Genomic DNA, 14,773 nt, shown 5'->3' with positions numbered 1-14,773 from the left:
ATTCCTGAGACACGAGAAATGGTTTTAATTTAATTCAGGTTTAAAAGTTAAGATAAGATACTAGAGCTTGTAGTCAGCAATGCTTTGGGATTTTAGAACGGTAGACAAAAAACCCCATACGTATCAAACTCCTTCCTTATTACTCTGGTTCTGATTTCTCTCGGATTTGACCTAGCTGATTAACTCTGACCATAGCAGGCATTGACAAGTGTCAATGCTTTTACTTGAGTGCCTGGTGCTTACGGTCAGCTTTATAGTCTTGTTGGTAGACCTTACCCCACCGGTCACGTTGTCTTTCCTCCCTGTAGATGAAGAGGAAGACGAGGAAGAGGTTTATAAAATGGCGGGCGTGATGGCTCAGTGTGGAGGCCTGGACTGCATGCTGAACAGACTGACTGGAATCAAGGATTTCAAACAGGGTCGACACCTCTTAACAGTGAGTCTGAGCTACCGCAAGGTTTTTGCAAGGCACATCTGTGTGTGTGTGTGTGTGTGTGTGTGTGTGTGTGTGTGTTTAAGGCTTCTGAGTGTTTCCTTACAGTGCTTTCCTTACAGAAAGGGACCACTCAGCAAAGCTCCCTCTTCTGCAACAGCTGGTTGCACTGCAGCTCCATTAGTAGAGCAGACCAGTTTCAGTGTCATTGTACCAGTTGCCTCCTTTTTCTTCTTAATCCCTCTGTTAAATTCTTCTGCCAAATCATTGACACCACATGGCAGTTGACAGGATTGGGTCCCTGTTTACTTGCATGGTTATTTTCTGCATGACAGAATCTGACTGGAAAATCAATCTCCCTGCAAAGGTTCACCTTTGTGGAGCTGTCACCTTGTCCTTCCCCGCAAAAGATTTTGGGAAGTGAACTAGATTGTCGGGAGCTTTTTGTTCCAGCTCATTCCTGCCACGTCTCTCAGGAATATTTTGTAGGATGCACTCTCTTCTTTGGTAGGTGCTGCTAAAGCTGTTCAGCTACTGCGTGAAGGTGAAAGTAAACCGTCAACAGCTGGTCAAGCCTGAGATGAACACTTTGAATGTCATGCTGGGGACGCTGAATCTGGTAAGGACAAGTTTTAGACCACAGTGGGCTTAGAAATGGTTGTCTTCGAGCCTTCTGCAAGGAGAAAAAACTGATGACCTTGGCGTTACTGCTGCTGGGATGAAAGCTGCACACCAGGGCTATGGCTGTAATCTGCTAGAAGCCACAGAAACAAAAGTGTTGACTTAATGTCCCGCATCCTTGAGACTGAGAGGCAGTTATCTGAAGAGCAGCATTGCAGATAACAGAACTTTTGCCCCCATTTTATCACTCCTGTTAATCCCCTTCGGAAATGAACAGCATCCTCTTCAAAAGATTTAACCAAGTCTCTGAAAATTACTTTTGGCTACTGTTCAGCTACCCCAAATGTCAGTCCTGCTTTCCTTCATAGCAACTAGGAGAGCTCAGGTCTGAGCTATGGGTGGTTAGCCTTGTTCTTCATATGTTCTGCTGGTTATTTCCTGTTTAGTGGTAACTGGGAATTGATGATGAGGCTGAGCCAGTACTGCTGGTGCCGCCATGGTGATTGAGACTGTCTTTTCTGCAGGCCCTGGTGGCTGAGCAGGAAAGCAAGGACAGCGGCGGAGCAGCTGTGGCAGAACAGGTGCTTAGTATCATGGAGATTATACTGGATGAATCCAATGCAGAACCACTGAGTGAAGACAAGGTGAGTGTTTGGTGCTGGCTGGCACACAGTGGGAAATGCTGACTATAACTTAAGGCTTCTGAGTGTTTCCTTCCAATGGTGCGTATAGAAGGGGACATGCATAGAGATGTACGGAACCAGGAATCTCGGCTGTGTTGTCAAGTACGGTAGTTCTGGGTTGACTGATCCTTGTGGGAGGATAGACACGGAGCCAAAAGCATTGCCAGCTTTCTGCCAGATAGTTTTAAAAGGCTTTTCTCCCCCTTGCTGTAGGTCAGATCGGTGATATTAACTGACACAGGAGGCAGCTCTTCCCTGCCCTTCAGCAGGCTTTTATACAGGTTCTGAAAATACACTTGAATATGAGTTACCAGCAACATAAGCTGTTAATTGCACCAAAATCACCAAGAAATAGAACGTATTTTGCCTCTGTTATCCCAGTGCATCTACTAGGACTGTTAATGCTTGTCAGCCAGTCCGCCTTACGGGCTTGGGAGTAAGTCAATTTGACCCGAGAACATCTCAACAGTGGCTGCAGAAAGTCAGGTGTTGATCAGAGGGGGGCAATACCTGGGAATGCATGAAGGATTCAGCTTCCCCACAACAAGGAGAGTTCTGCCTTTGGTTGCTGGCTTGGGTTGTCATCCTACCGTCTTGCTGAAATCCATGAGCTCTTGTTCCTCAGGATTGGGAGTGGTCAGCAAGCCACTGAAACGTGAGGGTTTCCCTGATGCATGTAGATGAATCCTGAATGCGAATCGTTCTTCCCTTTGCAGGGCAACCTCCTCCTGACTGGTGACAAGGATCAGCTGGTAATGCTGCTGGATCAGATAAACAGCACCTTTGTCCGCTCCAATCTCAGCGTCTTGCAAGGCCTATTACGCATCATCCCTTATCTGTCCTTTGGGGAAATGGAGAAAATGCAGATCCTGGTTGATCGATTCAAGCCCTATTGTAACTTTGACAAGTATGTTTAGGTTGTTTTTTTTCCTCCTGATTTGAGCACAAAGGATCAATTAAATTAAGTTGTCTTTAATAAATCGAGATCTCTGCTCTTTACAATCTAACGCAGGGTTTCCAGGCTGGTATATAAGCTTAATATGCCATCTTTTTTTTTTTTTTTTTTAAGAAAAAAACCCATCAAGATAAAACCATCTTCTTTTTTTTTTTTTAAGTGCTATGTGAACCAAAAACATTGGGAAGTGCTGGTTTGCAGGGTATTTGCAGAAGGACACATCTCTGGCTTGAGGAGGGGAATTCTTTATAGGGCTGGATGTGATGTGTGTGTTCATTAACAGGCAGAATGAACAGTCATACGCGCTGAGTCTACAAGAGAGAGTCTTACATATATTGCCGTTCCTGTCCTCACTTAGGTACGATGAAGAACACAGTGGAGACGATAAAGTTTTCCTGGACTGTTTCTGTAAAATAGCAGCTGGCATAAAGAATAACAGCAACGGCCATCAATTGAAAGATCTCATCCTCCAGAAGGGGATTACTCAAAATGCCCTTGACTACATGAAAAAGCATATCCCTAGTGCAAAGAAGTAAGAGTTGCTTTCTATGTAGCAATCCTGTGCATCTTAGCCTTATTCCATCTTCCATCAGATGAATATTTTTTTTCCAAAATAAGTGTTAGGAATTCTATACTTGGAAAGAGTTTGGCTTGGTGAAACTATGGGGAGTATAATCTTGAGAAAATCCTTCAGTCACTGGTTTAGATCATCTAACAGGCTCTGTTGCTACTGAGGGCCTTAAAACCAAATCTAAAGTGAACAACTGATTGGCGTGCTCTTACTATGTGCAGTGTGGAGAGGAGAGATTGTTGACCTAATTCCATGCAATTGGACCTGAGGAAAGGTACTTTGTGCTTGATAGCTTGTTGAAGATCTCTCCCAACTATGCAGGTGGTCCAATAAAAGATATCCTCCCAAAAAATCCTTGCTGCTCACTTTGTGTAACTTAAAATCTATACCAAGGTGTTACACTAGGGTGGGATGGAACAGTCTGGACCCTTCGACTAGGTTTTAAATGTATGTGTGTGGAGTGGGGCACAGGAAGGGGACCTGGTTTTCAGCCCATCTGGTGTAATCCGGACTGTTGGCTGGAGTGTAGCCGTCTTTTCAGCACTGGTAACTATTGTTGAGGCACTTCATGGTATTTTTTACCTTTTTTGTGTAGTTTGGATGCAGACATATGGAAGAAGTTCTTATCTCGCCCTGCACTTCCCTTTATCCTGAGGTTGCTTCGAGGGCTGGCCACACAGCACCCTGCCACACAGGTGAGAGCTTCTGTCTTGGAAATGAGTCGGAGGACACATGGCTGCTTTGGTAACGGACTTTATATGACGGCTACCGCTAACACAGTATTCTCGTAGTAGCCGATTACCTGTTTTTTGTGGTTTAGGTGGAAGGCCACTTACTGTAGGCTGTCAGTCGATCTCTTTGGAAAGGCTAGTCAATTTATGACATCGTTTAAATGGAGAAATTTTCAAAATAACTACTTTCTGGTACTGACTGGCACAAAATTTGCTACGTTCCCTTTGAAGAAATGATGGTTGAAGACTGCTCTGAGAGAGGTTCCCTTTGGCCTAGCTAATATTTTAAGTACTTGCATAGCAGTCTTGTTTCAGTTCCTAGTACTGTCCAGCACACGGACAAAACTGCGCATTTTGGGGATATAATTTTAGGGCGGGTGCATCACAGAGGATGGCAAAAGTCCAGTCTTGGGAAGCTGTGGTATTACAAGGAAGTGCTTCCTTAACATTGCTCGTAGTGGCCCACACCTGTAGCTATCGCACATCTTGGCTGTTGTGGGAGGGCCTACGTGGAAATTCAGTTCTCTTTGGGTTTGCTTCACAAGGGTGCCGTGTTTCAATCTTTTAACAGGCGCTAATAGGTACGGACTCCATTACAAACCTGCACAAACTTGAACAAGTGTCGAGCGATGAAGGGATTGGGACATTAGCTGAGAACCTGCTGGAGGCACTAAGGGAACATCCAGAAGTGAACAAGAAGATAGACGCAGCCCGCAAGGAGACCCGTGCAGAGAAAAAGCGCATGGCCATGGCGATGAGGCAGAAGGCTTTGGGCACATTGGGCATGACGGTAAAGTTCCTCTGCATGCATGGAGGCCAGTGCTGTCTTTATCGTCTGTTGTCTTGGGGAATATGCCACTTCCTTTTCTTTGGGTTTTTTGTGACTTGGGGAGAGTGAAAGTCGCATATCAGACCTGAGGCTAGAATTCCTCTGACCCGGTGGTGCTGGTGGTGGCTGGGGAACTCCAGTTGTGGGGTCAGTGGTAATGCTCCTTATTGCCTGTGGGCCAAAAAGAATGGGATCCCTCCCGGTAAGGAGTAAACAACAGTCCTTGCCCTGACTACAAGCCTTAAAGGACAGGACACACACAGGATGGGGAAAGGGTATACTGTATGAGAGCAAAGTCATCAGTGTGTTGGAGGCAACTGTCACATTAGCCACACAGTGTGTCTTATGTCTGCAATAGTCTCAGGTCTTGTCACCTGGTGGCCAGTGGCTTAAGAGCTTTCTATACACCAGCAGTTTCTTGTTGTAATCTAGAGTGGCAGGAAATCCAAAGTACCAAGCATTGTAATTCCTCCTTAATTTTGATTGGCAACATTACTTAATAAAAGGTGAAGGGTTTCTAATTCAGCTGATAGGCCGCTGGCAGCTGTAAAACACAAAATGCTGCTTGAGTTTAATGTTCTTCCTTTCTAGTAACAAACTTGCTCTCTGACTTAGCAAGTGTGAATTCCTCTCTGGTTTCATTCTCCTAACATGCTTGACTTGCTCTCTCTCTTACAGACTAACGAGAAGGGCCAGGTGGTGACAAAGACCGCGCTCCTCAAACAGATGGAGGAGCTAATAGAAGAACCAGGACTGACCTGCTGTATCTGCAGAGAAGGGTATAAGTTTCAGGTATGGCATCAGGAAGGCCCTAACATGATACAGGGAGATCCACAACTGTGTATCCTAGTGCCTGACTGAGCCACAGCATACTGCAAGACCAGGGGATTATTCCTGAGATCAGTAGGGCTCTGGTGTGCTTTGGAAACAGGAAGGTGCTCTCAAACTCCTTTTGCCTCTAGCTCTCCTCTAATTCTGGCGAAGGTGCTGGTTTCCAGGAAGGAGGTGTGGAGCTCCTCCAAAGTGTGTGTAGGATCCTCCACAGCTGGTTGGTACGAAATACCCAGCTTTAAACAGACCCAACGAAATACCCAACCTACTTTAAACTTTAAAGGCGTTTTCTGGTGGGCTGGTTCTGTACACAGAACAGAGGCTTAGCAGTCTGTTAGCTGGAGTGGATAGGTCCAACAGAAAAGTCTATGCCCGTCTCTTCTGTTACTCGGTTTTGCTGTGGGGCGTCACACTCCAGTTTCCAGTGTAGCCCTAGCTTCCCTGTTTCCATGACTCCCCTTTCCAGATGGGAAAAATGAGTTGGTTGGTGGAGACTTGGAAAGCTTGTTTGACTCTAATACTTTCTTATGGACATAGGGTCAATTAACTCTTGAATGGTTGGCAAGCTATTAACCGCTCACAGGCACAAGTATTTCATCTCTAATGAAGCTCTGGTTGGCCGTTACAGCCTGCGAAGGTCCTGGGGATTTACACTTTCACCAAGCGAGTTGCGCTGGAGGAGTTTGAGAACAAACCCCGCAAGCAGCAGGGCTACAGCACGGTCTCTCATTTCAACATTGTCCATTACGACTGTCACCTTGCTGCTGTGAGGTAAGATCTTCTCGCCATCCGCCAGGCCGTGGCGCTGGATGTTCCCTTCCATGGTGTTTCATCAGAGCATTTAATATCCCTTACACTATAATTTGACATGGGCGTGCTCTCATGTTCACCCCACAGCTAAAGAACAGCCATTGTTCTCCACGTTTAATTATGGCCTCCCTTAATGCAGTTAGACATTGTGAAGCACTTGGAAGTCAAAAAGCTTTACGTGATCTCCTAAGTGACGGTTGAATGACCCTAAACAGCTACAGCATCACCGCCCTTTTTGATCATTTGGACAAAATCGTCTGCGTCTCTAACCTATCTGCACATGGTGCCTTTTTGCCAATACAGACTAGCCCGTGGTCGGGAGGAGTGGGAGAGCGCAGCTCTACAAAATGCCAACACCAAGTGCAATGGGCTTCTCCCAGTCTGGGGGCCTCATGTGCCGGAGTCTGCCTTCGCCACTTGCTTAGCCAGGTGAGTACCGAATGCTCCTCTTCCTGATGGCTGGTGTCCTAGGCAGGAGGTGTCTGAGGCATACACGTTTCAGACTGCAGGCAGAAGGTGATATTTTAGCCCTGTTAGCATTGAGGTTTCATAACTGATCAGAGTTCCAGATTGCAAGGCATGGCTGTAACACGGGTTGCACTGCTATGTCATTTCGTTTTTCTCTCCTGGAGACGAATAGGGTAGAAACAGGAAAAACCAATTACCTTAGCCCCAAGCTAACTGTGAACCTGCAGCATGTCAGCACTGACTGCTCGTGCAGCACGGCTGGTATCTGTTTCTTCTAAGAAATGAATTCCTTGACACTGGCCACCAGATGCAAATTTTGCACCTGTCTCTTCTAACCCCCCATCAAGCACTAGTGCGATGAGGTATCTGGTGAGGAGCAGAGGGCATCTCCGGCGGGGTTACCAAGTTGATACATCTGTGTGTCATGGCTCGGTTTTTAATCACTTCAAGGTCGTGAGTCTCCATTCTTCACTGTTTTGTGCTTGCGGCTGGGCTTGAATCACCAGCAGTGGAAACTGAAGGGATGGTAAACTACTTTAATCTTCATGCTGATGAATTCTTGTGCTCTCTGAGCAGTCTCAGAGGGAGCTAATCATGGTGGGGGCTCGCACGACAAACCTGATTGACACCAACAAGTCATTTGAATATATTGCCAAACAGCTGTCGGATGGTAATGGCTTCCAATCACTGTGGGATTCTAACCCTTGACCCGAAGCGGAAAGACTCCGTATCTCATTACCGGTGCTCCGAGCCATCAAGTCCCATCCCTCTGTGTTTGTACTGTTGTGTTAGATACTAGAATTAGTTGGACCTCCAGCCTGTATGCATTAGGGAGCCTTATCCCTGGCAGTGGCCCACCTAGTAAAAAGGGGAAGTACCAATGTTTATATGCAGGAAGACCAGCCTGAATTGGATTTCCAGACGAAGGTGAAAGACCTACGGCATTAATTGCAGATGTTTGGGTGTTTGAGTCTCCTGATTTTATTCTCTTGGTGCCCTTCTCTGCTGTATCTGCACAGGTTCTGATCCATCTTGTTTGCAGCAGGCAGGAATTTGTTTAGCTGCGTTCCCAAAGGTGGCTTAATACGTACAGTATAATCCACCACTCTCTTTTTTTTTCCAGACACAACACGTACCTCCAGGAGTGCACGGGGCAGCGGGAACCCACCTACCAGCTCAACGTCCATGACATTAAGCTACTGTTTCTCCGCTTCGCTATGGAGCAGTCATTCAGTGTGGACACCGGAGGAGGAGGAAGGGAGAGCAACATACACCTCATTCCATACATAATTCACACTGTGCTTTACGTCCTCAACACGTCAGTATCTGTGTGCGTCTGTCTTGGCTGTCTGTCCCCCACTAGTGACAGGGTGACTCTTGGAGCTCCAGATGATAAATACATGAACAGCTGCCATAGAGCCTCCTGTTGGGTGTCGCTGTGGGTGTGGAAGCTTACCCAGCTTGCTGGGGGTAGAGGGAAATGGCAGAGGGGACAGAGATAAATCTTGCAGCAATTGTGGTCCTGTTCAGGACTGTGAAATGTGCACAGTGGCATTCCAGCTTGACATGGAGGAAGAGAGCTCGCATGCAGGGTGCGTTCACGCTGCACTGTGTGCATTTCCTCCCTTACAAGAGAGGTGACTGGAAGACAGGACAACCTCTAAGTGTTTAAAAGGGAGCAGAATACACCCCTGATGCAGGTTGTTGGAGGTAGTAAATATTTTGCAGCAAAACACAGCCATTTGGGATGTTCAGGGAACCTAGTAGAGAAAAACAAAATGTGATTTACCTCCTCTTCCATTCTGCGTGTAAGCATCATTTCCATGCTGGAGGATGTTTGGGTTACTTGAGCGAAGAGCACGCTGCCAAGGTTAAGCCATGTTTTGGAAGCAGGTGCTCTGATTTTTCTCTCTTCTTGGAAAGCCAACTAGCCAGTTTCCCTTCCAAGTTCTCATGCTGTAGCACTATGCTGTAATGTTTGGATTGCAAGGTGCTGCAGTGAAATGCTCACTGGAATAAAAATTCTGCTTCTGTCAATAAAATGGATGGATAGATGGATTAGATTAGATTAGATTTCTATTTTTTTACAAATCCTAAATATCAAACCCAGTTTGGCCTTGACAGCATGTCCAGCTGCACGGCGCTGTAGGCAAGCATCAGCCTAAAATGTTTCTGACCAATTGGGCTTGACGTGGTCTTAGAGAGTGTGCTGCACAGAAGTAGGGTCTGCAATTGTTGTTTCAGCAGCAAGGCCAAAGGGGGCAATATTAATTATAGATGAGGCATCTCATAGAAAACAGATGTTGGAACCTGTGCCCCTTACTCCAAGGTTGGTCCAAATCAAATTGCAGCCTGGTTTTTCCCCTCTCCCCATCCCCTAAACTAATCAACACTTTGACTGTATGCAACGTGTGCTTTGCTTTTAGTATCTACCTGCAGATCCACCCTGTTGTTTTCCGATCCTTTATGAGACACCAAAGTTAAGCTGTTCGTTCATCTCTGAACTCCCCTTGGCAGCACTGGAGATCCCCCTGTGACTTTATTTTTTTTTTTAAGACTACGAATGCATTATGCAGCTCATTGAAATGTTTTGTTTTTGTGGGGTTTCTTCAAAAGCAGTATTTTGTAGCTGCGCGCTCTCCACAGTTGCTATTAGCTGGCAAGCAGCTTCAGGACAAAGCAAATGAGAAGGCCGCAAGCCGTTGGACTCCTAAAGACTGTTCCCCTCTGCTGGGGATCCTGATTTCTCCATCACTGAGATGTTGGGATTGGTTGTGAATTTCAGAACAAGCTAGCAGCGTCCTCTCCCATTCTGATCAGTCACTGATCAGGTTGTAGTATTTTATGATCCATGTTTACAAGGCCTGTGAATCTCTTACTCTCAGGTTGATTGGGCAGCTATAGGCAGCAATAAAGTTTATGCTTTTTTCCCCCCCCATGAGAGAAGAAAACAAATCAGTTATATTTAACTGAAGTGCATCTCGGTTTTTGGTGTCGGCCTTGATTGCTACTATAAATAAATAGCACAAGCTGATACAAAGATCCAGCCACACCAAGGTCTAGGGGCAGGTGTTGTGTGCTGCCCATAGAGTAATTATTTTAGCTCCTGGGGCTGGAGTTGCTTCCCTTTTTTGCTTGAAAAGCCTAAAAGGCTTTTATAAGAATTGTTGCCCTCTAGTTGAGGGATGTGGACTGCCTTGTGTGAACTCCTCTGCTCCTTTGTCTGCTTAGTCTGGAGGAAACCACACTATAGATACGGAATACAATGCTGGTGGCTTGTGAATTGTTATACAGAAATCCATCAGAGCACTTTAGAGTATTTACATGCAACAGCCAACTGCCTAGGCTAAATGTACACGTGCGTTTTGTATTCCAGAACCCGAGCAACTTCCAGAGAGGAGAAAAACCTCCAGAGTTTTATGGAGCATCCCAAGGAGAAATGGGTGGAGAGTGCCTACGAGGTGGATGGGCCCCACTACTACACAGTTCTGGCCCTGCACATCCTGCCCCCAGAGAAGTGGAAAGCCATGCGGGTGGAGATCCTGAAGAGGCTCTTGGTTACCTCGCACGCGCGTGCGGTGTCGCCAGGGGGAGCCAGCAGGTTGGTAATCCCGGCAATCCCGGCCTTCCATTCATTCCCACAGCTGTCTGGGGAACATACTCATGTTACCTTCACACTCGTTAGAGTTGCATAGCAACAAATGCCGGATTGAGCAAAGGAATGTTTATGTTTTGGAAGAGTCAATATTAACCCTTTCTGTATGTGTTTGTATTTAAGTCCCGAGGACGCGGGAACATTTAATGATATGCCCTCATTAGGATGCACTTGTTCACTTGGGATTGCTTGGGTTTTCTTCCATACGGTTAGATATATTCCCTCCCCCACCCTATGAAAGAGGGCTTGAAATAGCAGTCTGCTTTGCACATTGCATTCACTTCCAGAGCTTTAAGCTGTATCTAGGGTGATGGTGATGACGAGAGAATAAAGTAGGGGAGAGCCGGTGGGTTAGAGATCACATCACTTACTCAGCGCTGCCTGCTGCTTAGCAGTGAGCGGGATTAAATGTATACGACAGCTTTAGCCACCTCTATCATGACTGGAGAAAATCTCTTGGAAAGGTCTGAAGGGCCTTTCTGAGACTTGATCTCCTTCCTTTTCTCCTAAAGGGAGCAGTTAAATTCAATTTGGTGTGTTACAGAACAGTGGAAAAAATGTCACTTAACTGGCACTGTTGAAGCTTTCTGGGGAAGATGCCGTACAGAAAATGGTTGTAAACAACTTAAAAGATCCTCTGGGAGGCATTCAAGTGGCACTGCCAAGCTGAGTAAAATTTGATCTAACTTCTCTCCCCCACAAAAAGAATTGCTGCTGGGGTTTGTTTTGTTTTTTCAAGCTGATACCAGCAGCATTGTAGCAACAGATGGCTGGCCATGGCTAACAGCAGAAAAAATATTCCATGGGGAGGGGGAAATATTTAAATTCCAGTTTCTAAAAGGGTCATTTTTAAATAGCTTTCAGGATTACAAATAAATCTATATCTTGAGAATGGCCTTTTAGATGACTTACCAGTCTTTCTTTAAATAGTTGCTCCCATAATTATGTGCACGGCAATCTTGTTGGGTTACAGTAACATGCAACACGGCAAACATCTAAAGATAATGTTTCTGATGCATTTCGATAGCGCTGAAGTGGTCTCTGAGCCTTTAAGGGGCTGTCATCCACTGTATTGATTTCTTTTTAGTTTCTGCTGTTCAAGCTAAATCAGCCCTTGATTCATGTCTTACTGTCCATTTCCACTGCCTCTGCTCTGGAGCTCTGGGAAAACGGGTTTACTGCTGAAGGAGACATTGTCTCGGGGGTCTGGCTTCAGCGCTTCCACCTTCAGAGACAATAGGACCTGCAGTATTTCACTGTGTCTGCAGAGGAGCCTAGAAAAAATGATGGCCTTCTGTGCTTTGATATGCATCTTTTGAGTGTAATACGGCCGGAAATCCCCAGTAAAATGCCTGGTCTTTTCTTTTCCTGTGTAACTAGTACACGATTATTATTTCTGAGCATGTGTACAATGAAAGCGCCTCAAAATCAGCATAGCAGAAAATCTGTCCCCTCTTTCCATATCCCCAAAACCTCAGGAAGAGCCGTGGTGGCTGGCTTTACAGGCATGTCGCAAGGATTCCTCAAGTGCCAACTCTTTCCTTTTGGGAAAAGCAGTCCTGTGCAGGCTGCATGGTCTGAGGCTTATGAACGAAGTGGTTAACGTAAATTCTCACCCGGATTCTGGTGGCAGGTGCCAACAGGTGTGTCTCTGCTCCATGTCAAGGAGCTGTCAAACTTGCCGAGCTGATGCCTAACCTTCCCTTCTGTGTCCGATTAGCAAAGCTAAGAACCACATTAGCCAACTGCCATCTAACCCCTCCAGAAGCTACAATTGCCTACATGGTCAGTGGTATCAAAGGGCCCGATCCCAAGAGGCAGCAAACACTTGCAACTTTCTTGGATGCCCCAGCTTCAGACCCAAGGCTAAAAGAACCAACATTGAAAAGCCTGTTAGAAAGTTACCCTTGACTCCACTGGTACAAGATACCAACCAACGGCCGCACGCATTGAGTTAGGGCTGAACTGGGAACTCCGGCAAGAGAAATCTTGCAGACAAACTCTGCAGAATGCAGATGCTGTGGGAAGCTTGGGTGGGGGCGTCCTTTTGATTTCTTTGTCTTTGTTTCCGTCTCCAACCTTCATAAAATATTCATGAGAGACGCGCAGTTCCCAAAGTGTTAATGCCGAACTTGCTGCTGGAAATCCATGCATGGCTGATGAACCAGCTTACATTAATGAAAATATAGCAGCTATTATACCAAGGAGCCGCTCCAGATGGCAGCCACATAGACTTAACCCACAAGGGCCTTTTAGTTTTCAATTAAAGGAGCAGAGTCCAATGATATCAAAACCACTCGCATGAAAAGAAATCGTCTCGACACTATGTGGCGATCGAGAATTATCTGTGCTCTGAGCTGCTGTTCTTCCCATGGAAATTTAGTCACCTTTACTAATTGGTTTTCCTTTAAATAATTAAGCCTGGCTGCACCAGCGGGCTGCCACCTACCAAGCCACATAGGACAGGGAAAGGGAAGATCGCTTGCCCCCACCCCACACGTGTGGTTTCTTAGAACGGAGGTTGTAGCCCAATATCGGTGATGGATTGCAGCTCTGTGTCATCCAAAGGGGTCCTTTTCTCCTGTGCTAATTTGCATCAGTGGTAGCTGAACTGATTGTGAATTCATGTCATGGAGGGTGTTAGACTCCTTTAAAGTGACCAAGAGGAAGCAGCCGGTAGTGAAGAAAGGCAGGTGAGCCTATAAGAATTTCTGCAAGAAAACTGCAAACCCATTAGTGTTGGTAGGAGCTCTCACCTTGCCACCACCTGCAAGTCATTATCTCAAATTTTCTCCTTGTAAAAGCCAGCCAAAGGGGAGTTATGCCAGCCTTTGCTACTCTTGTGGCTGCATAGCAGTTCCCCAGGTAGATACTGAAGTGCCCAAAGCTAAATCAGGATGCCTCTTGGGACAGTTGTAGAATTGAGGAAAGTGAACCAAGATGGAAATTCCCACATTTGTTAGTGGGTTTCCATTCTGTTTCCAGAGGTGGGAGTGATGTAGTCTTGGGCTGGTGGAACAGTCGGTGAGAGGTCTTCATCCCCCACTATGGAGCAACGATGTGCTGCGAAATGTGTTGTCTTGAGACAGCGTAGCGCACAACATGGATGCAGTTAGGACCCTGAATATAGCCACATCTACAGGCTCCCAGGTTGAGTGCTGTTTTGTGATCGACATCCTTGGAGGACTCAAGTCTGTCTCTTTGCAAGTAACACCATAAATGACGAACAAACTAGGAAGAACTATTTCTTCGTGCATCTGAGAGTCTTTTGCATATAGTCCTTTTTCACTTTTGCCGCATGGAATTGAACGTGTTAACAACTGTGTCAAACTGAGCCAGTCAGAACAGAAGGGGACTATTGGGACCTTTCATGTCACCAGGTAAAGGATGTAACAACCTGCCAAGCAGGTCCAGGAACAAGTACCGAAAGTACCAAGATTTGTTCCACGCTCATTCACTGCATCAAAACCGTTCGCTCAGGGGGCTGCATGGTTCAGGCACCGAAGCACTGAACTGTGGGGCTGCAGAATCTTTTCCCAGTTTTGCTGTGGACTTGCTCTGCCGTCTTGGGTGAATACTTCCATTTTCGCAGGCTATGAAATGGGAGGTGTTAGCTGACCTGTCTAGATGGAGCTTGCAAGGCAGCTTACCAGTGCGAGGAAATCTATGTGCAGAGGTCTAAGCCTAGACTAGTATGGCGATGCTAAATGGTTGTTCAACATCCTGCTGCACAGAACAAAGCGTATTCACAGCAACATTCCCCCGTGTATTATTGATAGGCTTTTTGGCTGTTAGCGCTTTCATGCTATTCATCAAATGGGTTATAAAGCAGAGTAAAGTGATTAACTCAAAGCCTGATTCTACTTTCCTCCTAGGCTGACAGATAAGACAGTGAAGGAATACTCAACATATCGCTCTGGCCTTCTCTTCTGGGCCCTCGTAGATCTCATTTACAACATGTTCAAGGTATGTTCTGTCTGGTTCTCTGTGTGGGATGTTAAAGCCAGCCGGTCAGCTTTCTGGTCTGCAGTGTAACTGCACGTCTGCCTTTGCCGGTCTGCTCTTCACAGATTCACAGAAGTTTAGGGCTGGGAGGGACCTCGTGAGATCATAGACTGCTGGGGTCAAATAACCCCAGCAAGGTGTGCGTCCATTTGGGGCTGCAGCCCAGTCCCTTCCAACTCCA

General features: G+C 46.2%; 1 protein-coding gene across 9 annotated transcripts in view; it reads left to right on the top strand.

The window, feature by feature from the left end:
- Positions 1-14,773, top strand: part of UBR4 (ubiquitin protein ligase E3 component n-recognin 4) — a 101,452-nt gene that overhangs the window by 82,984 nt on the left and 3,695 nt on the right. For 8 of the 9 annotated variants that reach the window (XM_025213129.1, XM_025213126.1, XM_025213123.1 and 5 more), the window contains 13 exons: positions 309-436; positions 945-1,052; positions 1,579-1,698; positions 2,454-2,644; positions 3,051-3,224; positions 3,859-3,958; positions 4,566-4,784; positions 5,502-5,615; positions 6,283-6,425; positions 6,768-6,893; positions 8,056-8,250; positions 10,309-10,533; positions 14,463-14,553. In XM_025213129.1, the coding sequence (XP_025068914.1) occupies positions 309-436; positions 945-1,052; positions 1,579-1,698; positions 2,454-2,644; positions 3,051-3,224; positions 3,859-3,958; positions 4,566-4,784; positions 5,502-5,615; positions 6,283-6,425; positions 6,768-6,893; positions 8,056-8,250; positions 10,309-10,533; positions 14,463-14,553 (1,934 nt within the window). Of the gene's footprint in view, positions 1-308; positions 437-944; positions 1,053-1,578; positions 1,699-2,453; positions 2,645-3,050; positions 3,225-3,858; positions 3,959-4,565; positions 4,785-5,501; positions 5,616-6,191; positions 6,426-6,767; positions 6,894-8,055; positions 8,251-10,308; positions 10,534-14,462; positions 14,554-14,773 lie in introns of those variants that run through there. The other variant, XM_025213130.1, reaches the window with a different exon arrangement.

Source organism: Alligator sinensis, unplaced genomic scaffold (genome assembly GCF_000455745.1).
Source record: "Alligator sinensis unplaced genomic scaffold, ASM45574v1 scaffold1719_1, whole genome shotgun sequence".
Classification (NCBI taxonomy): Eukaryota; Metazoa; Chordata; order Crocodylia; family Alligatoridae; genus Alligator; species Alligator sinensis.
The sequence above is the reverse complement of the archived record's forward strand: the minus strand, read 5'-3'. Positions and strand labels throughout refer to the sequence as shown.